The sequence below is a fragment of the Falco punctatus genome (assembly GCF_963210335.1).
Source record: "Falco punctatus genome assembly, chromosome: 6".
In the NCBI taxonomy this organism is placed as follows: Eukaryota; Metazoa; Chordata; class Aves; order Falconiformes; family Falconidae; genus Falco; species Falco punctatus.
The window spans coordinates 68,448,812-68,475,908 of record NC_137585.1 but is presented as its reverse complement, the minus strand read 5'-3'; the positions used below and the strand labels follow the sequence as shown (position 1 = coordinate 68,475,908).

Sequence of the window (27,097 nt, the reverse complement as noted above, 5' to 3'; positions counted from 1 at the left end):
CTGCCCCGAGGGGACGGCGCCACCGCCGCGGCGAGGACGGGCGGCGCGGCCCCCGCTGGCGGCTCGCTGAGCGCCGCCCCGCTCCCCTCCGGGCCCAGGGCAACGGGACACGCGGCGGGGCCGGGGGCAGCCCCCCCGCGGCCGGGCGGCGCGGAGCAGGCGGCGGGCGGGCAGCCACCGCGGCGAAGGACCCGCGGGCGGCCGCGCTCCCAGCGCGCCCCGCGCGCCGCCGGGGGGCCGTTCCTGCCGCGGCACCGCCTCGGCCCGTCTGCAGGCGCCCCGCGGTTCGCTGCGGGCTGCCAGCGAGCGGGCGGGGGTGCGGGCACGCCGCCTCCTCCTCGCCCTACACCGCAGCCGGGCTCCTGCCTGAGTCCTCAGGGGGATTAAAGAGGTTTTCCTCATGACATCGATACGGTAACCATCGATGTGAGAAGCACAGATTTAACGGTTTGGTACCGGTGCGTACCCTAATCCAGCCACGTTGATGGCTCTACGTGGTAATTTGGTAAAAGCACAGCTCTGTGGGTGAAGTGAACCTGACAATGGAGACAGACTTGGGAACGGGTAGCACCAAAACGGGTATCATAACCTTCTTCCGAGCTCTCAGTTACAATAGGCGACGGTCTGTAAAATGAGAGTTAACAGAATTCATTGCAGGATTTAGATACAATAAATTAAAATAATATTTTCTTCTGAGCAACTCATCTAGCCTAGTTTTACACTAAGCTACCAAGAAAGAACATGAGACATGTGAAAGGAGTACTTGAATCTATATGTAAGGTTTTGCTTTGCAGTCCCTGAGAAGAAATCCTCTTAACCAAGACCTTGCTACAATATCTGTAAAGAATTTTGTTCACTAGCCTCCCTTATCTGAAAGGGCCAATAAAGGCTTTTTCTTCCAATTTATATAGTCAAGAATTTTACAAATATTAATGAGCTACCCTGTAGCAATTACTTTCACTTATAGTTCCTGATTAGTCTGACAAATGGCCTGATTAATGGACCTAGCATCTTACTTGTAGATTGTAATCTCCGAGTAATAGCTGGGTTAATAGCTGAGATTCAGGAAGTTTCTTGCAATTACCCTTTGTTTGGATTTTTATCTGTATTTATCTTAAAAGTTCTTTAAGCTCATGTGCTCACAGCTCCTATTTATAGTTGCTGGTCCACGTTTTGGTGACTGATTAAACATCCAGAAGGTTTCTTCAGTCCATACTAACATAGATGCACCACTTCAGGCATGCTGAAAAAATGCTACTATGTGACTCACAAATGGGTTCCCAGTGATGGCAGTAAAAAAATAAATCAAAAATCAAAATGCTGTATTGTTTTCTTTGCTTGTTTGAAATCAATACCCGTGTGTTCAAAACTTTGTGCCTTCATAATTCAGGCTAAATGTTATTTTTTTTTGAAACTAAAATAACATCACTGTTACTAAATAATTGTTTTAAATTGTTTTCCTGATGCGTTTTCTTCCTGTCACTAAGAGTTACTGCTGTCTTCAATGAACTACCCAACATCTCATTCCTTCAATGTCTTCACTTTTTGTCTTCTAGTGTTGCACATCTCTGAAATTCCTGAACACACCATGACACTCAAGTGTTTTAACATTTCCTCTCTTTCTATTTTCTTGCTATCTAACAGCACGTAAAGCTTCACCTTGGTTTTGTTAATGACCCACAAAGCTCTCCTGTCCAAGGATTGGGACCTGCTCTGTTACCCACTCACCCAACTTGTATATCATTTTATCTGGCACTTTCCAGATGCAAGTTTCCTGCACACACAGGAAACTCGCTCCCGTTGTCAAGCAGCACTCTCATCTGGGCCTTTTGCAATTTCTGCTTCTCTTTTCCAAAATGTTTTTTTTTCCAAAAGCAACCCAGCACTTACACAGGGACAGTCAAGTCTACATGTAGAGCAGAGCATGGCATACAGATGGAAAACAGTCTCGTGCATGTCCAAAATTTGTGGGAGAAATAGTGTTAACCCCTAAATCAGCAAGTGCTTTGTCTTGCTTCTGGTAGCTGTTAGCCATCACAGAAGAGCAGTGTTCTGCAGGCAATCTGCATCAGCAATAGCAAGGAAAGCTGTACTGAAGCTCTCCCTTCCTTACTGCAGCATCCCTGGGGGCTCCATAACACAGCAACACTGGGCTGGGGACATTCAGCCAAGCAGTGGTACAGAAATAGCCATCTCTCCCATCCCACCAGGAGGATAAACCAGGCTCTGAACACTCAAGCGTGTTGCTTGGTTAGATAATCAAACCTGCACAGCCCGTGTGCGAGCAGTGCGTTAAAGGTCAGGTTTAGGCAACATGAAACTCAAAAATACTAAGTCTGTTCTTCCCTTGGGTGTATTGTCATAGTGAAAAAAAACCCATGAGTTTATGTAATCGTCAGCTTGGAGTCAAGGCTGGTGACTGAGCTCTACAACTTCCTGAGCTATAGCTGCAGCCAAAGCACTGTTAGTCTTTAGCCTCCTTTTTCTAGTTATCAATGTAGAGGTTCTTTGTGAGCAGAGCATCAGGAGGCAAACTGTACAAGTAAGTATCAAGTGCAACACAAAGTGCCTGTTTGGGCAAAGTGTCCAGCAAACTGAAGTATACATATTATTATGTATTATATCCAAACAAAATGTAACCATATCCCTGTGAGAGAGCAGCTGCTGTCCCAGACAATATTCATGGTTAAAACAGAAGGACAGGCAGAGCTTCAGCCATTCTCAGCAAAGGCAACTTAACCTGCAAGAGCCTACTGTCCAAGGACCATGGCAGGAATCCTTAGAAATCTCAGAGTGGAAGCTTAAACCAGCACGTGTCTTGAGCAGGTAAAGCTGTTGAGAAGTTGTGAAGTTTGCTAGAGCAAAGTGGAAGAAATGTGATTTCATGTCACTGTGATGGATGTGCTACAGCAGTCAGTCATGTAAACGGACTACAGAACAGAGATTACAGAGGTTATTTCTGGGTCATATAAAGTTAATGAATTAATGTGTGAATTAATTATGATAAAATACCGAAGTAGGCTTCAGAAACACTTTGGGGAGCCATTTCCCTAGATGAATCTCACCCTGCCTGTGATCTGCTCTTCCTCACCTACCGTGACTTTCCATCTAGAAGTGCTGGATTTGCTTAAACCCCACTTGATTCTTTTCAAAAAGCTTTTTGGCTTGTGGTGGGTTTTGTTTATTCAAGCACGCTCCATGCTCCCCAGGTAACTTTGAGAGGAGTAGGGAGGTGCCAACTTCACACTGACAACTAGACTGGAAAAGAAAAAATGCTGGGAAAAAGCCTGTGGGGATGGGAGAGCTTCCATGGGGCAGCAGGAGGGCCATCAACACTGGGATCTGCCTGGGCAGCTTTTGCCTCCCTCTGCCATCTGGCTTCATTATTCTCCTGCTTAACTTCATGTTTTGGTCATTTATCTTTTGCTTCCCAATAAAGACCTATTTCTTTCCTTTCCCCAGATGACAGCTGTGCTGAAACCTTCCCTCAGGAAGTGCCAGGGCTTTCCAGCCAGGAACTGGATGCTGACTGCTGAGGTACAGAGCATGTGGCTGTAGAAATGTCTCAGCAGGTGGGATTGGAGGGCAAAGGGCTTTTTTTCACATTTCTTCCAAACACATTCAGTTGAAAAAGTTAAGACAAGCAGAAGGGCAAGAGCCTTTTGGAAGCCCTAACAGATCCCTTGTGGAGCAATAGCTGACACACTAGTCCTCTAAAGGGATGCAGAGCTCCCACATGCTGTAGAGGGAAGAATTGTTCTTGGTGCAATAAGATAGGATTCAGGAGAAGCCCTCTCAGGGCCATCAGCAGAAGCTGTGGGAAGGGGAAGACCCGTGGTCACTCCTTGCTTGTCACAGCTAAAGCTGACTGTCCTCTCCTGCTCAGCTTGTGTCATTGCTGGAGCAAAGGTGCATCTTGGGACCTTCTTCAAATGGCTTGAATACCTGCATCTGTTTGAGCTCCTTCAGAAAACCTGGCTGGTTACCTTCCTGTTTTGTCATTTGCTGCTTTCTATAACCCATTTTACTGACACATCTTTTCAATACAAAGTCTGCAATACCTACACTGCAAAGAAGAGTTTTCGCTCACGAACCTCCTAACAGGCCGTAAGGATCTCCCCCAACAAAAAAAAACAACCACCAACCAAAAAAAGTAGTGATGTTTGGGCTTTTTTTGCTATAGCAGGTTTTTTGGTAAGTCACTTCAACCTCCTAATTCTCCCACCTCTCAGCCTTCCAGCTTCTGGTGTACTCGAAAGAGGCCTCACTCACACCTTTCAGCAAGTTGTCCCTCAAACTCTTTGCAGGCCGCCTCACTGCACTTCTCTGTTTAGCCTTTGGACTCTTTTCTGTTGCTCTTACTTGGTCACAACTTCAGCCTTCTTCCAGCATGAGCAAGACTTTGTGTGGAACCCAAGGGCCACTGAAGGAAGAAACCAAGCAGAAGTAAGCCCTTGAAAACAGGCCAGTCACGAGAACTGATAACCACCACAGCAGCCTGGGACTGGGAAAGAGCTGGTTTCTTAAATGCACTTCCCTTTGGCTTTACTGGTGAGAAATTACACATTCCTTGTCAACACAGAATACTAAACCAATTTAACAGTACAGTCTTGGGGTTAAGCAAAAACAAAAAACACACAACCAACAAACCAGAAGGACACTTAGAAGAATTTTCCACGTAGGAGGTCTTCACTCCTCAGCTAGCCTCCAGAAACCGGTTTGGTCTCCAAAAAACATGATTTTAAAATACAGCACAATGTCTGCAGCATGCCTTCCACCCTGCAAGCTCCTATGAAAGCACTGCTTCTCCAGGCAAGGAAAACAGTGGTGCCTGAAGCCTTCAGGAGCCATCCTGCAAGGTCCCCCCCAGGAATCCTGCTTTAACAACTCATGCATTCAGAAGAGCATCAACAGCTGCAACAGATTTAACTCCTGGCCCATAGGAAAAGAAATGAGAAAATCCATGACACTCAGCTATAGAAACGGCTCATTCCCAGGCATGGGGAAGCATTTATTCGACCAAAGAGCACTAACACTTCCATGGAAACTGAAACTGTTTCCACATAATGCACCATCTCAGGGAACTTTCAAGTGCAGATAAGCAATGTGATACAAAGTACTTTATAGTCAACTCACAGATCTGCCCCCTGGACTGGATTTATTTAGAGGGTTTTAACTTTAAAAAGATGTTTTTTAGAAAATACTGCAAGAGAAGAAGTATCTAGAGTAAAGGGCATCACCTCTCATCTTTAGGTATTCCCCTTCATGAAAAAACTGCTTCATCATTACGGAACTTGTTCCATTCTTTTTTTCCGTTTTGGAGAAAATAGTCTTAGGGGTCTGGCTTTTGTTGTTCTTCACAGCAGGAAGCACCAAACATGACTGACAGCAGGAGTAGTCCATGTGTTGAAAATTTAGATAAATGTGTTGGTAAGAATTTCTTCCTGCTGCTGGTGGTGTAGGGTTCCAATGCCAACTGCTGGGGCTGGTAAAGGAGGTCTGCTCACAAGACGGAGCTGAAATTTGAGTCAGGAGGAAATGATTAATGAAGCAACAGCATAGGTTTGCATCTTGAGGTGCCCTGATGCCATGGGGGTATCTACTGTCACATGCTGGGCAGTCCCAGCTGAAGTAACGCAGGAAGTTATCCTCCATCTCCCAGAGACCGTGGCTCCCAGCAACATTATAGTGCACGATCTGCCAGAGCAAACAGCAGCTTTGGATTCTCCTCCTGCTCACTTCAAGTATGTTGTTTCCTACCTGGGATCTTTCCTCATCCTGTCTACTTTAACTAAACACAGGGTAGAAGAAAGCTCCAGTCCTGCTCATTACTGCTAAATGGTGCTATAAAGAGCGTAAGTAGCTTAAATTAGAACACTTACTTGGTTTAGGCATCAGGATTAGTTTTTTGGGTAAGCACCAAAGAATTCTGCATTCAAGGAGAACTTCAAACTTCATTTTAAAGACTAAAACACCATGGGGACCATCTTACCTTAACCCCCAGCTGCTTTTCAAACCGTGGTGACACAAAGGACCATGGACCCATGTTCTGTGGTTCTTCCTGACTCCAGATGAAGACTAAAGGAAGGATAAGGGTACATTAAAATGCATATATTTATCTTCTCAGCAGCTCAAGAAAAACAGTTTTTTCTTTGTAGCACCTCTAGCTTTTTTGTCTTGGCACTATCTTTGAAATGAAGGCTTGCCAGATTGAATTCCCTTGCAGGTCACAGCTTGCTCAAGTCAAACCAAAAGTATATCCACTATTAGGGTATACTGTGAGTATATTCTGCTTGTCTACTGCCATTTTCAAAAGCTACTTAAAGGTTCACTGTAATTTTTAGTAGTGCTTTATGGAAACTATCAATAGCAGAGAGACAAGTTCTTTTAGCACAAGTGGTAAAAATTTGTATTATTCCACCCCAGAAACACTAGATGTGCTGGAGGAAGAACAAAGAGCAAAAAGCCACTAGAACTCTTCACCCTAAAAGACAGGCAACAGATTTAGTTCAGTACTTCAAAAAGTCTAGAAACACAAAGGTAAAAAAAAAAAAAAAAAAAAAAAGGTAAAACACACAAAAAAAATCTGGCTGACCTTTTGCATGGCTGTATTTGCTCAGCTCTTGCTGTAGAGCTTCCAGGGGGAAAGGACACAGTTCTTCAAGTCTCAGAATAGCTGTGTTGTGCTGTTTCTCTCCTAGTGTCTCTCTTTGCTTCACCAAAGCATAGTAATGCTTACCAGAACAGAGCACCACCTGGGTAACACTGAAGAAAAGTAAGAATTTTTTCAAAGTTTAGCGTGTTGCAGAAACTCTATGCAGGACAGTTTCACACCTTCAGCTAACAGCCAAACTCTGAAGACAAGTTTATGAAGTTTATGAACTGCTAGCCTAGAACATCTTTTCTTTTCTTTGTTTTCTCTCCCACTCACCTCCAACAGGTGGCAAACTAACCTTTGGGCACTGTATGCCACAGCCCAGAGGTCTGATTTCTTCAGTAATCCTGGGAAAGCTACCTTACAGTGGGATTCATCTTGCTTAACTTTAAATATCTAAAAATTAAACAACTAGTCAAAGCTAGTCATCTATGTGCTCTCCGTAGAGAATAAACAAGAGAGAGAGAGAAGCACTTCCAGACGACAATCCTCTCCCACACCAAAGAGGAACTGACTGCCGGAGATAAAGAATACCCTCCAGCAATCTGAGAGGTCTCAGCTCCCTAACCTCACCCTTTGTGCCTCACCATCCCACTTAAAAAAAAACAAAACAAGATGCTAAGATACTTCCAGCCTTTGAGTGTGGGTGAGGGTGCAAACATCAGCAACGCTGTCAGACTCGGGTACTATTGTGAAGAGGATTCACTATGATACATAAAGGGAGGAAAATATACACACACAATTTATTATTGCCATAACTTCATCAGCTCAAGTGTTCCAACACCAGAACAAAAATTCTGCATCTCTTCTGGGCCACTCACTAAGACAGACACTGAGTGGGCTGGAGCACATCCGAAGACGGGCAGCAGGGCTGGGGAAGGGGCTGGAGCAAAAGTCCTACAAGGAGCGAGGAGTGGCTGAGGGAACTGTGAGTGTGTAGCCAGGAGAGGGGGGGCTCAGGGGGCACCTGATCGCTCCCTACAGCTGCCTGAAAGGAGGCTGTAGCAACGTGGGGGTCGGTCTCTTTTCCCAAGTAACAAGCAACAGGACGAGAGGAAACAGCCTCACGTTGCGCCAGGGGAGGTTTAGATTGGGCATGAGCGGAAATTCCTTCACCAAAAGGGCTGTCAAGCATTAGAACAGGCTGCCTGGTGGGGGTGGCGTCTCCATCCCTAGAGGTGTTTAAAAGACGTGTAGATGCAGTGCTAAGGGACATGGTTTAATGGTGGGCTTGGCAGTGATGGGTTAATGGTTGGATCTGATGATCTTAAAGGTCTTTTCCAACCTAAACAAATCTATGATTCTATGACTCACATAATGGCTGCTCCCGGTGACTGTTAGCTAATGGGCCCAGCACAGAACAGCACCTGTCTAACTAACTGTAATCACAGCCTCCCTGTAGGGCAAAGGCTGAAAGCCTGAACACTTTACTATTATGCAGATACGGTAACTCCCAAAAAGTAAGCAGAAGAAAAGGAGAGAAATAAGTAAACTAAGTCACCCACCATAAAACACATTTTCCCCCCCAAAGTCACCTCTTTCACACCACCTCAAGCTCAAGCTGTTAGGTAGGAGAAAGGGACAGGACATCCTTCCTGAGCCTTTCCTCTAAGAAAGTAGAGCTACCTTTTAGGATCTACTGAGTTGTCACCAATGACAGGCTTGAATGTTGTCCTTGGGCCCATTTCTTCAAAACTTGATACAGCAGCCTACATGGGGGAGAGTTGGAAGTTACCAAATCTTGCTGCATTTTCCCTGAGGCCAGAGTTTGGGAGAAGATATCCAGACAGGGGTTTGATAAGCACAAAAGATACAGGCTTTCCTCTCCCTCCTATTCCCATTCCCACTCCCACCGACAAAAAGTGGGATAAGATTCCCAATAACACCACCAGACCTAGAATCAACCCTACTTCTAGCTCACCTCCACCCAGCTTTAATTCTCAACCTATCCAGCTCCAAACAGAGAAAACTTCATCAATTTGACCTCAAAACAGAGACGGAGAACAGAGGAAGAACAAAGAGAAAGGGGAAGAGAACACAGAAGAGAAGGAAGAAGAGGAGGGGTAAGAAAAGAAACAGGAAGATAAAAGTTTTCAGCTTACAGGGAGCCTGAGTAACACTTTGGGAGAAGCAACAATGAGAGGTTTCCTGAAGTTTCGGACCATTTGCCGCCGGAGTAAATGGAAATACTGTGCTGGGGTAGTGGGATGCACAACTGACATGTTGACCTGGTCCCCATCCACTCCCTCTTCTGAGCTGTCACACATCTGTATAAGGGGAACACAGTAATACCTTGTCAAGAAGCCAGCAGTAAACCAACTATGCAAGAGAGAATCTAGACACATATGGGACACTGACTAGTGTAAGAACAGAAAAGCAAATAACCCAATTCAGACGTTGACTGCAAGGGAAGAACAATGTCAGAGAAGAAACGGCTTTAGCATTGAACTGGTAGGATTGTATCTGAACTGCCCCCTTCTAGCAAAGTGAAACCAGGGCATGACAGTTTTTATAACAGCAGAGAGGTCATGACTTCACCAGAGTGGCAGCATGCCTCCAAATACACTGTAAACACCTCCTTAAGCCTCATTACTCAGATGAAAAGGCTTTCATTTACTTACTGGAGTCACAGGGGCATAACAGTCATGGTTTGGGTTGTTTTGGGTGTTCAGTTTTTGTTTTTTTTTTAATGTGCCACATAGCTACTAACTGGTATTTAATAGTGTCCAGTATTTTGTTTGTACGATCTGTGGCTAGTGGACAGATCTGCAAGTGGTTTGCTCAAGAGGGTGGCTGCCTGTTTCTGATGCAAACCCCCAAAATATTTGCTATACAAAGCGCTCATTAGAGGTCTGCTATTTGCAATTCAGCAATTCCTCTTGCTACTGGACTTGTTCTGTGGCACAGTGCCACGGCTGAGGAGCAACAATCCAAAAAAAAGACAGCAGGCAGTACTGAAGCATGTCCCACTAGGGCTGTGTGCAGTAGGCACAGGGCCCCTGCAAGCACTATGCAAATCTCATGTTAGGAAATTCCAGGTTATCACACACCTACTTGGGCAGGTAACAGAGATGCAACAGTAACAGCAAGCATTTATTACAAGGTTCAATCAGAGTCTTGCATCAAAGCTGTTGTGGCAGCATTTAAACCAGAACAGCTTCCTCACCACTTCTAGACCTACACCTTCTAATCACAGTATGGTTTCTTTCTCCACTTTCAGCCCAGCCTGTTGTTATCTCATCACGGTGGTATGATCTTGGTATGCCTCCAGCTTCTGCTGTCACTAGCAGGAACACCAGCAATGGGGCACTTTGCAGCAAGACTCCCAGAGCACTGACCACCAGTGTTGCGATGGGAGATCTGTGAGTCTGAAAGGTGTGGCTAGGTACCTGTAAGAACCGTTCCATCCGGCAGGATGAGTGCTCAGGGCCTGCACCATCATAGCCGTGGGGAAGAAGAATTACTATCCCACTCTGCAGAAGCCATTTAGCCTCACCTAAAAACACACAATGAGGAGGAAGGAAAGAAATATTTCCACAGAACATAAAGCCACAAAACACTTACTACTTCGTACAAACACTCGGGAAAATAAAATAGCTAATTTCCACATCATTATATACAAGCCTGAAACATGCTGCTGACATTTTGCCATGAGATTCACAACAGTGAAACTGCACACATAAGACGATCTGAAGTTTCTGAAATTATCAATGTAACTTTGGGCTGCCAGAAGACTTAAGTGTCCATGTGGAACACGTGGTAAGGTGAAGATTTTAAAATGTAGTCTAAAACATCACCACAGCAAGAATCCTTTTAATGGAATTGCCTTCCTGACTTTGAGGTGTCCTCTAACTCTCCAGTAAGAAAACCCCTAACCATAATTCACTGTGTATTTCCTGCATACCTTGTCATTTAGTTCTCTGCAGATGTGACCCAGGCAGCATACTGTGAGCTAGGCCTAGCTAGCACAGCACTGCTAGCCACAGGCTACTTCCCCTGGGCTCTGTCAAACCTCCTGCGCTATTTAAAGGGATTACAGTCAAATCCAGAAGGTGTTCATCCCAGCCTCAAATGCATGTTGAAGACAGGTGGGTTAAGAGGGCCTCTGAATTTCCATCTATGATTACAGAGGGAGTGCTGAGACCTAAGGGAGGCTAGATGCCAAAACACTGGATGTTTACATATAGTGAATTTCACTCCAGAAATCCATCCCAGCATTTTTTCAAGCATGTTCCAGCTCAGAGAGGTTTTTTATCTGAGCACTCAGAAAGTATGCTAGAGTGAAACTTAGAGGGTAGTTGTCAAGCCTTGTTGTGGGGTTATTTGTCTGTTTTAAATAATCACTATTTTCCTTTTGTATTGCTTCAGGACTTTTTCAGATGCCTCAAAAAGAAAAGGTACAGCCTAAAAAGCTATCAACTACATATACACACAGTAAAATAAACTGGGGAGGAGGCCAGGAAGAAACACTATTGATATAACGAACTGTCTTTTGGAATTACTGTCTTCTGCCAAGGGTGGGGTGTCTTTCATTTTAGATGTCTTGTCTTCAGGGAAAAGCTGCACAGAGTCAGGACCACATAGGCAAGCTCACAAGACTTCTTGAGAAAACAGAATTGTTTTCTCAGCACATTGCCCTTTTACTTTAAAGATGAAGGATTTTCTAGTGTTTAGTATAAATGATTGATTTCTAAATATATTAGCTCCTTGTACACTCACCTCCAGAGATGAAAGTGTCAAATATTATCTGGGCTCCATTAAAGAAGTCTCCAAATTGAGCTTCCCATATTGGCAGTAACTTAGGGCTCTCAATACTCATTCCATATTCAAAACCAAGCACAGCTTCTTCAGACAAGGGACTGTTACTCACCTAACAAAAGGAAATTGTTGGGAGGGGTGGGTGAGGAAGAAGATGACCCAGGGTTAAGAACCTTTGGAACCAGGCACATCAGTGCTAGGCACACTGAGGACATGCACTCCTAAAGGCAGTTGGTGGTCACCTGGTTTTTTTGCTTTTGAATGAAAACAGCGAGGGAAAAAGAATCTTATCTCTCAGGGAAAAGCAAAACCCCTTGTTAAATTTGTTAATTTTTATGTCTCTGTATCTGACATTTGCCAGAATATACAGGCTACATACATATGCCTCAGCAGCTTTAAAATATGCATTCTGTTTCAGCACAACTTCATGAAGGTTGTCTTGTGGACTGCAGAACCTACCTCTAAGAAACCTTTCTGGTCTGGGGACATATGATTCAGAGGAATGTAGGTATCATCTGTCTCTTGGCAAACCAACATTGCATGTCGTTGGCTAAAGGTTCCTCTGCCAACATCTTGTCCACTTAGTCGGATATTAAACCCTTGCCAAGCAATAAACAAAACAGTGGATTAGCAAGTCATGTAGAAAGAAAACATGCAGGACAACACCATGCTACTTTAAAATACTACTTCTCTTGTTATGCCTCTTCTTGGATTTTCCCTTACCAGCAACATCAAATCTGAGATGGAATTCTTAACCACCAGCAGTTCCAACTCACAAGCACAGAGATGCTCAGACATTTCTCTTTTCTCCTCTCTGCTGCCAAGAATTACTTTATGCTTCAATTTACTGAAGCAAACTGCAAAAAAAGTGCATTCTGTATCATATGTAAATGGAGATGTAAGTTCAGGCTAGAGAGGAGGAGAAAGAAATAGTATCATGAAACACACTCTACAAGGATTTGGGAGGCCCCGCTGATGTCAGCTGCACTGTTCATGTCCTTAGCTCCACGCACAAATGTTTTTTGGGAGTGGGAGAGCGCAACAATTCTTTGAAGACATTTAGTACTTGATCTATAAATATCAGCGACACACAAGATTCATATCTACCTTCTCGTAGTACCATGCAAATGCAAATTGTCAAATTTATACATCATATCAATCTTCAGACTTAGAAACACCAAAGAATTCTAAGGTTATACTTCCTTGACATCAAAGCCAAAATATTTTGTCTGCTCTCTAGTTGCCTCTTACCTTGGCTCAGCAGAGAACCAAACGCTAAAGTTTCAGCTGTTGCCCAGTCCAGATTTTTTCCTTCCTCCATTTTTTGAACTCTTGACTAAAATAAACAAGGAAAAGTTATCATTTTGTCTTTTTCAGCAGTATGAGAAGCTGGAGGAAAAAACCTCCACCATTATAGAGAGAAATGCTATATTCCTGCCACCAGCTTAGGTTGGTTTGGAATACACACAGTCTTACTTCAGCACATCCTGAAGAAGGTTTCCCTGAGAACCACAGAACCACGGATTACCCACATGTTCACCTACCAGTCAACAAACTGTGATCTGACAAATTAGATCTTAAGTCTGAAAATATTAAAAATCTTAGCACAGCACAGAGCATACTCTTGACAAAATTTTGGTTTGTCTGGTTAGCAGTGACGGAAGATACCAGGCTTAAGTATTTCAGTCACCAGAACTCTCCCCTGTTCTGGCCTGCAGAACTGCAGACAAATGATCTTACCCAGGTGTGGTGTTCTTGCCTTGGGCTGGGAAGACAAGAACACCAGTCTTCTGAAATATTCAGCTCATGGCCTCTCTATGGCTGCCAACCAGACACTCACATGTGGTCATAATTCATCAAAGGGAAACATTCACAAACCCAAACCAATCCAATTATTGCACACAAACTTACGAGCTATCAAAAACTGACTGATAAACTTGGCCACATGCATATGCTTATGTTTATACATATAAAACATTAACATTCACTGCCAGCTTTGGAAAGTGTGCACACTATTAAAAGCTCCTGATTCATTCTCTCAAAGTATTCATTATAATCATAAAGTATATAAATGATTGTAATTTATCATAATAGTTTGTATTATTTCTAAGAATAAACAACTATTTTCTATAAGCTTTTTTCTTCATTGCAAGGAAATATTGTTGAAGTAACAAAATTAAGTATATGGTCAGATTTGGGGAAGACAACATGCCTTTCTTCAAAACTGGAGGAAAAATTACGATCTCAGGCTCAAAAAAGAGCACGAGCTTGTTTTTTCTTAGATAATACTATGCTGTTCTCTAACTGGCAGCCTTGCTGTCTTTAGTTTTCCCTGTAACAGGTCACATCTTTGATCCATGAGACTAGAAGCATCACTATGCTTTACTGACCTGTGCATAGGTCTTCAGAAGATGGCTGTGCATCTGGAGTTCTTCAGGCACCTCTACAGACTTGATTCCAATAAACTGCAGAAGTGGTATAGGCATACCCGTGTCCCAAGTGGTGATTTTAGCTGAAGGCTCGACAAAGCCTTTCCAGTGAGCCTGCAGGTTGGTAGGAGGTGGACTATACAAAGTCATGTTGGCAAGATGATCATTCAGTTTAGAATAGTATGTTGTCTTTATCTCAGATACTTCAACCTCAGTCATGAGTCCAGCAGCTATTAGGTGCTCTGCATACGTATCTGGGATACTCTTACGGGATCTGTCAGGGAGGGAATCAAACCCCATAGATATTAAGCCTGAAAAGTGTCACTGCAGAACAAGGAAATACCACCTTAGTACCATCAGGTACCATGGAAAACTAAAATAAACGATGTCCTGGTGCATTACGCTCATTTGCATCAAGTTTGCTTTTCTGGCATTTCCAGAAATATAACAATTCTTTTGGATATGTGCTTTACAGTCCTTCATTTTTTTAAAAAAGTGCCTATAATTGGCAGTTACAGGTAAAAGCAAGTCAAAAACCCCCTCCCAGTTAGGCTGAGTCTGTGCTATCGTGCATATTCAAACAAATTTACAGTATTAGCTGAGAACAAATTTACAGATTTCAGTATTAGCTGAGAATCAAGCCATCCATTCCATAAATGTTTCACCTAAAATATAAGAATTCATTGGCTAGTACATTTTTATGTGTATTTTTCTTTGGGGATAAAGATGGAATCTGAATACATTTAAATGCTTATAAAGATGAGCCCCCATTTGGAACCAGAAGGACCGGGCAAAGAAGAGACAACCACCCTACTGGCTTCCTGCTTATTCTCCTACATTATCTATGCTGCCCTCTGACACACAGAAGACAACTTTGCCTTCTGATTACTAGCAATCATGAATTTGAAATCCAAGGGCTACGTGCAAGATTGTTCTCCAAGAAGCATCAAGCCACATGTTCAAGAACCAATACTAGTGGTTACCTTCATTAACACTGTCAGACTCACACCTTAGTCAAGGGCTGCTGACAGTGTAGCTACACTAATAAAGACTTGTCGGTATAGCAGAGGATCATTATACAGATAATTCTACTATGCTAGCAGGCAATACTGAGTTGGTGCAGACATTCTGGGTTCCCCCATCAGGTGGTGTTACCCTTACCTGATGATTTTGTACATGCTGGGGTTGGTGAAGAATGGCTCATCAAGTTCATTGTGGCCCCACTGCCTGTAGCACAGCAAGTCTACTATCACGTCCCTGCGAAACTGGCGTTGGTACTCGACAGCCAGTCGTGTGGCACGCACAACTTCTTCAGGATCATCCCCATTCACATGGATAACTGCACATCCAACAATTTTACCTGCCCAGGAATTCAAAACAACAACAGCAATCACACCCAACGCCTTCCAAAGAAAGCAGACACACACCTATTCTGCTGAAAGCCACAGACAATTCATGTGAAGCATATTTAACAAAAACAAATCTACAGAAGATGCTCTTTGTGATGAGAGCTGGGGTAAGGAGTAGTCGTCTTCCCCGAGAGAAAGTGCAATTAGCCCAACCTGTTGTATTTGTGACAGTTTGAGCACAACTTCTTTACCAGCACTAAATTCCCAGAGGACTTTGTATTTATACACAGTTCCTGCATCTTATTAATCTCCATGGAAGTCTATGGGGAATGGGAGAGAACTATTTGATTGCTTCTCTTTCAAAGAAAACATGATTTTTGTTTCCTTCTTATCCTAAGCTATCACTACTATGAATTCATACAGGCCAGAAACAATCTTTTCCCTTGTGAGCAGTTGTTCTATTCACTCGTCCTCCAGGCAGGGAAGTCTCTTCGTTACAGAAAATGCTGCAAAAGTCAAACATCTTAACACCCTCTCCTGTATGACAATTTGGCTGCAAATCTTCACAGCAACAAAGTGCTCCTCTTATACTTCATCTGCCCAAATTCTGGGAAATTAAGAACCTTCAGCCATTCCTGACCCACATCAGGTTTCCGTCCCTAGCAAAATCCCAAAGCTTAAATGGGTAACACTCCCCTCCTCACTGACCAGGTAAGAAGAAAAGAAAACTAAGGAAGGAGGAAGAAAAAGAAACAACATAAAATACCCAACCTCACAACACAAAAGCAGCCCAGGGAAAAAGTAGTCATAACATATGCTATCTATCTTATCAGATTTAGTGAATTTACCTGTTCACAGTTTGATGAAACCGTAAGACAAACACTTGATGTATTTTTACAGTAGTGTATTTTTAATTACAAGAGACATACACAAAGGAACTAACTACTACGTCTCTGATCCTGCTGATCATAATACATCTGTTTATCGCTAAGAAAGACCAATTCAAAACAAAAGACTTCTACTTTAAGCTTAGAAATGCAGTGAGCCTCGTCTTTCAATTGAAGGCTCAACAAGCTCACCTGACAACAAACACCACAGAAAAACACGGGAATAACTGACTTATAAATCTTGGTCATGAAACACACTAGAATGATTTTGATTTAAATGTATCTTGTTAAATTTAAATACATCTATTATACACTCCGTCACAATACATTTTTAAAAGCTGTCAATGACATGGCAAAAATGAGTTATATATAAAGACTTCACAGTAATTTTGCAAGTATTTTATAACACCCTGTAAAAATGTGACAAGATTTCCCTTAATATTTAGTCTTTGCCAAAAAGCAGACGAGGGGGACATATTTTTAGCATCTTGAATTTTTGCTAGTAGGAGATAATTTTAATTTCTACTTTATCATGAAAATGGAGATATATTAATCTAACTCCCTGGAGCTGATAGGCACTTGCTATAAAAAGCCCGTAGCAGAGCGTATATTCACACTGGAGTAAAAAAACCTGTCCAACAGAACAGGCAATCTTCCTTCTGATTCAACTGTACATACCAATATCACTACAATACAGAGATGATCTTCCTCGCTCTGGAGGAGTGGTATAGCCCAGCTGGTTATTAACAATCAAATGGATGCTTCCACCAACTCTGAAATGTGGTAGATTAGAGAGGGTCAGTGTTTCAGGAACAATCCCCTGCCCAGAGAAAGCAGCATCTCCATGAACCTATATTAGGGAAGAAGATTGAAAAGTCTCGTTAGAAAGCAATGGAGGAAGAGCAAAATCAAAACTATAACTCATTAAGCAAGACATTTTAAACTGAGTAGGTAGAACAGACACATTTTCAGTAGAATCCACTTCTTAACCCCTTTCAGACTGCCTTCATGATTTATACAGTCTTATCACTAACACAAGGTCATAGCAGCCAACATCTGTACATGACTGCCTGATGTAATACTACCTGAAACTGACCTGTAATCTCTTTAAATTGACTCACCAGTGTGTAAGTGACCACAAGCATCAGGACTATAGAAAACTGCAGCAGTCAGTAGCAAGTCCTTGAACAAAAGGAAGCCAGTCACCATGGCATTCACTACATACTTTGCTGAGAGTTAAATGACAGTGAACTGGAACTTATACCTACTCTCACCTTACCAAGTAGAGACAAGAACAGACACAACAGGAGAAAAAAAAAAAGTAGAAAAGGAACTAATGGAAGCATTCCAAAGCAATAAAAGCTTTCAGTAGGAAGTTCTTGATTACATTTCAAAATTGTAAATAAATGTTGCAAGCAAAAAACAAAAGTTTCGAAGGGGAGGGGAGACTACTGTAATTCCCAACCCAGGTTTCCAAAAGGCGAGAGATACTAGAATGAGCATCATCTGGCATTTCAGTGGTTTGAAACTAGAGGTAGTTCTCCATTGATCAATATGATCACAGCTTCCTCAAAATCCAGACTTGATGCTTTGCAGATCAAAGCCACTATGCAGACTGATGTGATTTCTTACTGAAAGCAGATGACAGTTCTATTTTCTAGTTATGGGATAGTGTTTTCAAGCCTTAAGAGACTTTTGGAGGTGCAAGGACACCTGGAAGAGAATAGAGGGGCAATCACCCAGTGAAATGGCAGCACTGGGTTTTATACAGCTCTAATACAGAGATTTTTTTTAATTTTCACTTTTCCCTTCTGGTTTCTTCTGCTGCCTAAGAAGGCTATGTATCTCAGTGATACCATTTGAGTGAAGACCCTAGAGTATCTGAAAGAACTTTATGGCCTTCAGTACATCCCAAAGCATTAAAGCCTACAGACACTGTGACTATCCAGCTACACAAAACTCATCATATGCAACTCAAACCCCAGAGGATTCAATTCCTGTGGTGCAGGCACAACTCCTTCTAGCTGAAAGCTGGAAACAATTTTTGCTAGCACATATTTTTTCTGGGCAGCATTACCCAAGAAGATAAAAGCAAGGTCACTATCAAGTTTAATTCAAACAGTGACCCTGACAGTGGAACATCAAATGTGAAATTTATTTCAGAGAGACCTTATTCTCCGATTTCAGTTCAAATCATAAACACCAGTAACTGCCTGAACTCCACAAAGTGGAGTTAAGGTATGTGAGAAGGCGAAAAATAAGCCGCTTTTCAGCGGAGATAGGCAATTAAACATTGCAGAAGTGTCCATGGTAGTTAACCATGAAAAGTCACGTAGTTTTCATATACTCCAGGCCCCATGAAGTTCTAGAAAATAAGATCTTCACACCTTGGACAACAACGCTCACCACTGACACTGGCACCTTAGCTCATCTTTACTCTTTCTACCCTCAAGCTCTGGCACTTAGGCTGGTGGAATAATAGAACAAATGCCAGAGTAAACCTCAATTCAGAGTTTCCACGCATATTTCTGGAGAGAAAGCAGCAATGAAAACAGAAAGCCCAAAGAGAAATCTCCAAACCAAGATTCTGAAAGAGGAGCTGCCTGCTTCCAAACTAGCTGAATGAGAGCAGTTAACTATCACAACTGGAAAAATTTGCTGCCTTTTTTTTTTTTTTTAAATGTAATTCTTGGACCTCTTAAAAACACAATCACAGTACTGATAACAAAGAGGCGGCTAGCTCAATGTTGTTCTTCTCTACTATGCAACCCTCCTTACCACTTACCCCTTCCAAAAATAAAACATTTTTCTTGCATAGGGAAGGTCCATTTATTCTGAAGAATCTTTGTTTAAAGAGTGGTAGCCTCATTACTACATGGTGAAGATCTAACATTACAAGATCGACAGAATCTAATAAACAATAATATCTTATCAAACTAACTGACATAACTGCACTGGAAGATGAGAAGATGCATCAGGCAACAAACTTTTCTCCCGGTACTCACATGCCCCAAAGACTTTTTTTTTTTTTTTTTTTTATAAAAGAAAATAAGACCAGTAAGAACCCCAAGGTGCCTCCAGTTCTCTCAGTATTTCATATTCTCCTTTCTGCTTTTTCTCAGTATCCACATCCTTCCAGGAGGAAGCAAAAGATTTATTTAATTGAAATACATTTGCACTTCCACCTGTAACTTCCTCCACGTTTATTATACTTCACAGGAGAACAGTTCTACCTCAACTTGTTTTTACTGCCAGCTCAACTCACTCATATTTCTAAGTTGAATATAATACAAGAAAAGAAAATTTATGAAGGAGCTATTTAGAACTGCCTCCACAGCTATAAAAGACAGTTCAAGGAGTAAAAATCAATTCCAGAAGACTCTTCAACAGTACCATGATAAAATGACAAAATTCTACATCCTCCTGTATAATTTTGCAACCTTGTTGACAGCTCTTCTCCAAACCCATTTAAATTTAAAGAAGACTAACAGTGGTGACCTAAATGCAAAAGTTGTCTGTGAGGAAAGGCATACATGGCACTCAATGCAGAGTACTATTAAAATAAAAGGAAGGTATCAGAATCAGTCCTTCAGAAATCTTAGAAGTGGAATTGTTTAAATGCCAATATGTCACCCAGAAATTTTCCTTGCCCTCCTCTTTCTCCATAAAGAGGATCCCAGTTCTGGATATTCTACATTAATTCAGGTTTCATTTGATATTTCTATACATGCTACTTCTGTTCACATGCTAGTCCAGGAAGCCTTACAAAGACTAGTTACAAATTGTGAACAAAATACCTGCAGGCAAATAACTTTGTCTCCAGGCTGTGCCGAGCTCTCTGGGGAATAATCTCCATCGAGCAGAGTCTGTTGCCTTCCTCGTGTCTTGCCCACGGCCACTGGATTGATCGCTTCCAAGTGTGAGGGGTTAGGTAGCAAGGTGACATGTACAGGCCTGTGGGAACCGAAGTCGAGATCTACAGAAGATGTCAGGTGGGAGAGAACATCCCCAATGGCTGCTGAATTCTCTGGAAACTCACTCAAACCACGCATCTTACGGAACATGAGCTGCATGGAAATAAATATGGTTAAACTTCCTTTCCGATTCATTGACACAACGAAAGGAAAATATTTACATAACTGTATGCTCTCTTGCTCCTGAAATTGCAAGGATGCTTCTGATAACAGCACATAAACCCCTTCATTAAGAGTTCTTTTAACAGTCTCCTGTGGGTATTTGGCTGAAGTGCTGACAGGAGGGGAAAACACTCACACAGGTAACTTTTTTTATTGCTCCAGGATTTGCAGCATGACAAACTTCTGCGATTTTACTTTAGTGCAAATAAACCAGGCATAGAGCAACTGCCCAGGAGAATATAAATGGCTCACCTCAGGTGGAAGCTGAAGTAAACCTGTGAGAAGATTAAGTCTTCCACGATGAGGCATTCCAAGAATGATATCTGTCACACCGCTGTACGCGCACATCTTGAACAACTCATGGAAGAAACCCATCATACTCTCTGCTCCTTCACCACCATACCGCTTCACTGTGGCAAACTTTGTGGCTAAGAAGTGGTCAAACTCCTATTAAAAACAGGAGAACTTCAGTATTGAGCTATTTTAAGCAGCAGTCTTCTGTTTGTAAAATTGAAATTTATGTTTGTACCTTTAAGACATAGGAACCTAAGCGTACTCCTTAAATGTCTCAGCTCATTCTCCACCCACACAAACTAAGACCAGAAGCTATGATGACTACAATAAATCAGCTGTTATCTCCTCTTAAGCAGAAAAATCTTGAATTGAGGACCAAACTCTCTCCATCCAACATGGAAGGAGATGCACAAAGAAACAATACCACAGCAATTTACAAATTCCTTGATCATTTAGCTATTTTAGGTAGAAATTAAGGAATGGTGCTTTTTTACAGTATAAACCTTAACTATTCTGAGATGCAAAGTGCTAGAGAAGCACACTGTTTAATTTTGATTACTATTGGACACAGTCCTTAGTGCATAGGTAGAAGAATGCTTGAGAAAAGGAAAATACACACATCTGTATTTACTTCATTTTCTTCTCACTTCACTCCATTCATCTACTCCTAGACAGCTCTCCTAAGTGACCTAGACAGCTCTCCTAAGTGACAAAGTTTTGGAAGCACTGGAAGTGTCTGTAGTGTTTTGCAAATGAAGACTGAAAATAAATCAAGTCTGTAACTGAGAAGGGAAGACTGAGCCACAGCCAAAGATCTGAGCCAACTGCTGAACTCCTTCTAGTTAAGCAACATTTAGTTCTAAGGAATAATGTATACAAAACTAGCCACACCTAGAAGCAGTTTTTCCTGTCAGGGTTAAATTCTACACTCATACAAGCATATTTCTGGTCATACTGAAATCAAGATAGGGTACATCAGGGTCTCAGTTTCAACCTCCTGTGTCACTGTCAAATTCCTCTAACTGCCAAACAGGCAAGAAAAACACAAAATGTGCCATACACTTCTGTTTAGTCATCGGTAAATATTACATTTAACACTCCTTTCACTTGAAAACTGGAAACAGACATTTTTGTGGAACCTGCTCTTCTACTTTTCCATCCTTCTCGATAACGTGGAGAGAAAAAAGGGGGGAGAAAAAAAGCGCAAATTTTTCACAGTACAGAATTACTGCAATAAATTTTTGCTATACATTTTGCAAGTACATAAATCTTCCATTTCTGTACAGGATGCATGAAACAAAGGTTCCTTTGCTGAAAAGCAACAAATGTACCAGTGCTATATGGCTAACACCTCAGTCCAACTCTCTGGTTGGACTCTTTGCTCTCCCAAAACCTTGAGAGACCTCATACTTTAAAAGCTAGTAAACAGATCAGCATGAGGATGAAGGAAAACACAGAACAGCTACACCACAACACACAATTTCACAGAGCTCTGCCCAACCTTGCATTCACATCACTAACATTTAACATAAGCTGTCAGATCATTAGCCTAAGAGAACCTAACTTTTAAAGACTGATTACTCGTGGGTTTGTAGGGTCATTGTTTGTGTCTCCAAATGATAAAGAATATAGGTTACAAGAATGTACATTACATACCGTGTATGTTCTAATTAATTCTAAAAGCCTTTTGAGTTTGGAACTGCCCGGAAATATTTTCCTAGAAATAATTTCCAAAATAATCAACACAAACCAAAAGGTATTGCTATTTGTTTCGATGATGGCTGCTAAGTAAACTCAGCAACAACCTCCAATGAGATTCCTGCATTTGTATATTGCACTTTTTCAGGCAAAACCTTGTACTTCTTCCTCTTACACCCTGTAAAAGCCTTTCAGGAGAGCGATTGTTCTTTATCTGCATGAGTAATGTCTGGAGCAGTAAAGGGTTCACAACAGACTCCAGAATTCTATAAAAATCCACTAATAACGAACAAGGTACCTGAGACTCCAACATCAGTTTGCACAAGTGCTTTTTCTCTTCAGGTGTGAATGCTTCTTGTTTTAGCTCTTCAAACCTTTTAGCAAACCATTCTCTCTCCTCCAAAGTTGAAAGCTGGCTTGTTTCTATGGAAATATGCCCGCAGTATATATGGTTAAGGTAAGCCAACACATCCTCTAAGGAAGCCTCTTCTTTTCCCATGTTCAGAAGCCCTGGTGGGAAATAAATGTTGTTAGCCACTTTGGGGAAGGAGGGAGAAGCACTAAGACCTAAACTGTTGCCTTGCAATTACATTGACATTTTGAGCATACAAATTAATGTCCTGTGTTCCTTTCCTCCATTTAAAAACAAAACTCAAGAAATTATTTTATAAGTGCACTTCAATGTAATTAATACAAGGGTCTCTTCCTTATTTGTAAGGTGCTCCAAATGCCCTTTGGAAAGGGTTTACTGTGAATGACACAAAGTCACTAGTTTTGTGACTCAGTATAGCACTTGGTATCTTGCAGCTCAGAGAGATGAGCTCTGATCCCAGCTGCATCACAAATAATTAAGCACTTGTTTTGCAGACAAAGAACATAAAGCATGAAGAGCCTCCTTTGTTCAAGGCCACAGCAAGAGTCTAACTGATCCAAGAAAAGACAAGTCTTGACTTCTGCCCCAATGCTCCGACAGCTTCACTACCATGTTAAGTATTATGGTAAATCACAGAATGTTACAGCAACACAGGAAATGAATGTACAATCTCAGTAGTTGTAACAACAAGTAAAAATTTTCATGATTTCCAAAGATGCTACAAGGTAGCTCCTCATCACATGATTATTTCTGCAACAAACATGTAAGTAGGCTGAAGTTAACAATTTCCCATCCAACAGTTCATTACTGATTTAACCAACACTCAATATTTAGCTCATCTGCAGAGGCCACAGCCTCTCAGTAAATCACCCGTGAAGAGAATTTGCTGTGATAAGGCTGCAAACTTACCTGTAGTAATGAGAGGCCCTTGAAGAACTTCCGCCAACTCTTGGATTTCAGGTACAATGTTCATAACAGCTTGGCCAGCAAACAATGGGTTTATTTTGGCTGCTTTGTGGCCATGTTCAGCATATGCAGTTATTAAACGAGCAAGAGCATGGTCAACTAAAACCAAAAAGAAAGTAGAACAGCATCGCACATGTGTTCACATTTAATCCATTTATAGCACCAACACAGGAGCATTCTGTCCACTGATAATCAAGATTCTGGCTGTAAAGACAGTTTTTCTAAGCAGTTGTTTTCACCTTAACACCCCACAACAGCTCCCATCATCAAACTGCTAAATCTGCTCACCCATCCAATTCTCAAACAAGTACATTCCAGATTTCCCCCAACAGGCTCTTGTAAACATATGCAAAGCTACTTCACTTTGCTTTGAATCTCTTTACAACACGTATGTCCAACTCAAGATCAGCACACTACAAGTGTGCAAAGTCTTATTTCCTCAGCCAATCGATCATACCACTTATGCTTCCCTGTTCCTTGCTGGAATGGCAGGATAGGGTCTTAACAACAACTCAGGTTCTATAATTGAAAAAGAACTCAGTAGTGTATCCACAGGAGCCACTAGCCAGCAGTACATGCATGTGCTGAGCTAGGCCAGACACTAAAAATTTGAGTAGGTGAAAATGTTTTTCAGCAGACACGAGGAACAGAGGAACACGTTGTTGCAGGCATTTTGCACTGAGGTAAAAAAAATTATCAACATAAACAAAACTTGACCAGCTGAAAGGTCATGCCCACAACATTGCCGTCGTTGAGCACATGCCACAGCCCAGGTTGAAAAACTGTAAAACAATACAATATATTGCAAGCAGAATCTGTTACAAAGTAATGATATGAACCAGTTTATAATGGATAAACAATTGGGGCCAGGCAGTAGCGAGTGGGGGGAGTTACCCTGATAAAGATGCAATGCTGACACCACTCAGGTCTGAAGACTTTGATTTTTACAAAACAATGCAATTTCGGAGCCCATTTCACAGAGTTACTTCTCTGACACGCGTGTTTCCACTGCTGGCACTCTGCTCCAGCTATTATGTTCACACAGCTGGCGCATCCAAAGCCGGTCCTTTTCTCTAACAGGTTCTACAACAGAACACGACCCTAACATCTCCTACAGCACTCTCAGCAAGAAAGCAGTTTGAAAAATGTAACGTAAAAATATATTAACCCCTTCCTAGCTTAACAAGGAGGCTACTTAGTGATAGGACTTGGTGTCCAGGAGCTACAAGACCGGCTGCGCTCCCGGCTCCTCTGCGACGGGCTTAAATCCTACCAGCGTCTCCCGAGGGCCCCAGAGAGCTCTGTGCTTGAAATTACCTTTCCGCGCTAAAAGTAAGTGCGCTACAAGCATCGCCGTTACTGCTAGAGGAGAGCGTTACCTGTACTTGGCTAGTTCAAGCAGCGTAACATAACGAGGGAGAGCGGCAGGCGCCCGGCGCAGGCACTCCTACGAGCGGGGCACACGCCTGAGGCAGCGCCGGCAGCCCTCGGGGATGGGCCGGTGGCTCCCCGGCAGCCAAAGCAAACGGCGCGGAGAGGAGCAGCGCTGCCGCACGGTCCCCGCACGGCCCCCGCCGGCCTCGCACGGCGCTCGTTCAGGCACAAGCAACCGAACACGAAGCGCCTGCGACCGGCGCTTGGCGCCCTCGGACTTTGGGCCCCGCAGCGCTCGCAGGGCCGTCGCCTTCCCTCAGGCGAGCGCGGGGCTGCGGCCGCCGCGGCGGGACCCCAGCCGCCCCCCGAGCCGCGGCGGGACGCGCAGACCCTCCGGCAGCCCCCGCCGCCCTCCGCTCAGCCCGGCGCGGCTCCGGCGAGCAGCGGAGAGGTGCCCGATGCCCGACCTGCTTTGCCGCTCGCCCAGGCGCCGCGCCGCTCCGCCACTCGCCCGCTCACCGCCTGCCGCGGCTTGTAGCCGTAGACGCCCCGCTCGGTGCGGTACCAGCGCCGCAGGCCGCCCCGCCACGGAGCACAGCGTAGGCTCGCCGCCGCCATGGCTGCTGCTGCTGCCGCCCGCCAACCGCCGGCCCCGCCGCCGCCACCGCCCCCCAGCCGGGCGGAGCCGCCGCTTCTCGCCCCGCGCCCCCAGAGGGGGCCGGCCCGGGCGGCGGGGGGGCGGCTGCGCCGGTGCCCCCCGTGGCTTCGACCGCCCGCACTGCTTGTTTGATCCTTTCCGCGGCTGCAGAAATGTGTGCCAGTGCCCTGGTATTTCCCATTAAAAGGCTGCCTCACCCTCCGGTGAAAGTCAAAGCTTCACCCTGTGCCTACGGCGTGCTGGGCTGTGCTTGGGCTGGGGGCGGCATGGTAACCTCACCATCTCCGCAAAACCCACCAAAAAAGGCCGTGAGGAAGAAAGTTGGAACAAAACCGAAAAGCTTTGCTTTTCAGGTGCTGCGAACCGTTTCGAAACACAAGGAGGATGAGGAAGGTCAGGAGCCGCCAGCATGGCCTGGCGCTGCTTGACCAACTGGGCTGCCTGCCGTGGTGGGGCTGGCGAGGGGCTGGGGGCTGCTGCCTGGCAGGCCCCGCACCCTCTCACAGGCGATGCATGGGCTGGGGGGGCAGACGGGGGGGCGGCTGCACACTGGCAGGAGGGCTGGGGCCAGGGGGTGGCTGTCAACAGGGTGAAGCCTGCTTGGAGGCTGGTGAGGAGTGGTGTACCCTGGGGGTCAACACTGGGTCCAGTTGTGTTCAGCATCTTCACCAATGATCAGGATGATGGGGCACAGAGGGAGTTTGCCCATGAAACAAAAGTGTGAGGAGTGGCTGATCCATGACGGGGATTCTGCTATCCAGGGAGACCTCAGCAGGTTGGAGAAACAGGCCGACAGCTGTACTGTGCAGTTCAGCAAGGACAAGTGCAAAGTCCTGCACCTGTGTTTTGCTGATTGACTGGCTGCCAAGCAAAAATGAATTCCAAATCAAATATAAGAATAAATGCAGTTTAATATATTAGGATACAATAAAGAAAAATAGCATGCAATATGATAAAAGGAAACTACTAGTTATGTACAATATGATAAAAAAGCAACAGCAGCAAAGCACCAATTTGTTACTGCAAAGCATTACCGAGACTAAGAAAAGGAGACATGATGAATTCCCACCTTAACACCGCCCAGGCCCACCCTTCAGCTGGGAGCCCCGTTGCAGCTGGCACCAGGAGTCTCTTGGTAACTGGGAGAATTTTTACGTAGTGCATCCACCCGTAGGTGAGGCTTCTGGCCCAATCCTGGAGCTTGCAAGCCTTCATAGTTGGTGAAAAACAAAACCAGTTTACATACCTAGTGTATGTAAACTTTTAAGTTTAGGCTAATTGCAGGCATGCACTATCTGATGATTCATAAGGCTCACACATGCCAGGGACGTTGGCCAGACCCCCAAGCGCGGTGGCGTTACCACCATGACACAGCTGCACACAGTATTTATTGTCTGGATGGTCCTGCTCACATCTTGCCGGTTGAGGGGGCTCAGGACAAACCCCAGCTGCTCATTAAAGCTGTCCTCGAGCTCCCTGAGCTCCCTGTCCAAGTTAAGCGATCCCTAATTAAAGGCAAA

The 27,097-nt window shown here is 43.7% G+C and overlaps 1 protein-coding gene and 1 long non-coding RNA gene across 3 annotated transcripts; one reads left to right on the top strand and one right to left on the bottom strand.

Annotated features, from left to right (window-relative positions):
* Positions 1-316: 316 nt before the first annotated feature.
* Positions 317-13,898, top strand: LOC308065629. Of its 2 annotated transcripts, none has more exons than XR_013928857.1 (4): positions 317-458; positions 3,463-3,537; positions 11,832-11,917; positions 13,740-13,898. It is a non-coding gene; the product is annotated as an uncharacterized lncRNA (long non-coding RNA). The 2 variants fall into 2 exon arrangements; XR_013928858.1 differs by lacking the exon at positions 13,740-13,898 and adding an exon at positions 12,791-13,733.
* DHTKD1 (dehydrogenase E1 and transketolase domain containing 1) lies at positions 4,976-25,599 on the bottom strand. Its single transcript, XM_080391703.1, has 17 exons — positions 25,387-25,599; positions 23,489-23,644; positions 22,505-22,716; positions 20,467-20,661; positions 19,876-20,145; positions 16,757-16,928; positions 15,004-15,202; positions 13,804-14,116; positions 12,665-12,749; positions 11,873-12,012; positions 11,375-11,525; positions 10,045-10,151; positions 8,758-8,922; positions 8,282-8,364; positions 6,596-6,765; positions 5,993-6,078; positions 4,976-5,516 (listed from the first exon to the last, which is right to left on the bottom strand). Exons 1-17 carry the CDS (start codon positions 25,535-25,537, stop codon positions 5,415-5,417), a joined length of 2,757 nt encoding a protein of 918 aa, XP_080247829.1. The 5' UTR covers positions 25,538-25,599; the 3' UTR covers positions 4,976-5,414.
* Positions 25,600-27,097: the final 1,498 nt, after the last annotated feature.

Excerpts from the sequence above, each read along its gene's own strand:
- DHTKD1 (XM_080391703.1), bottom strand. The coding sequence starts at position 25,537 with ATGGCGGCGGCGAGCCTACGCTGTGCTCCGTGGCGGGGCGGCCTGCGG. Across the intron at positions 22,717-23,488 it reads AGGGCCTCTCATTACTACAG|GGCTTCTGAACATGGGAAAA; the intron begins GTAAGTTTGCAG and ends ATTTCCCACCAG. Across the intron at positions 12,750-13,803 it reads TTCTGAAGACCTATGCACAG|TCAAGAGTTCAAAAAATGGA; the intron begins GTCAGTAAAGCA and ends TGTTTATTTTAG.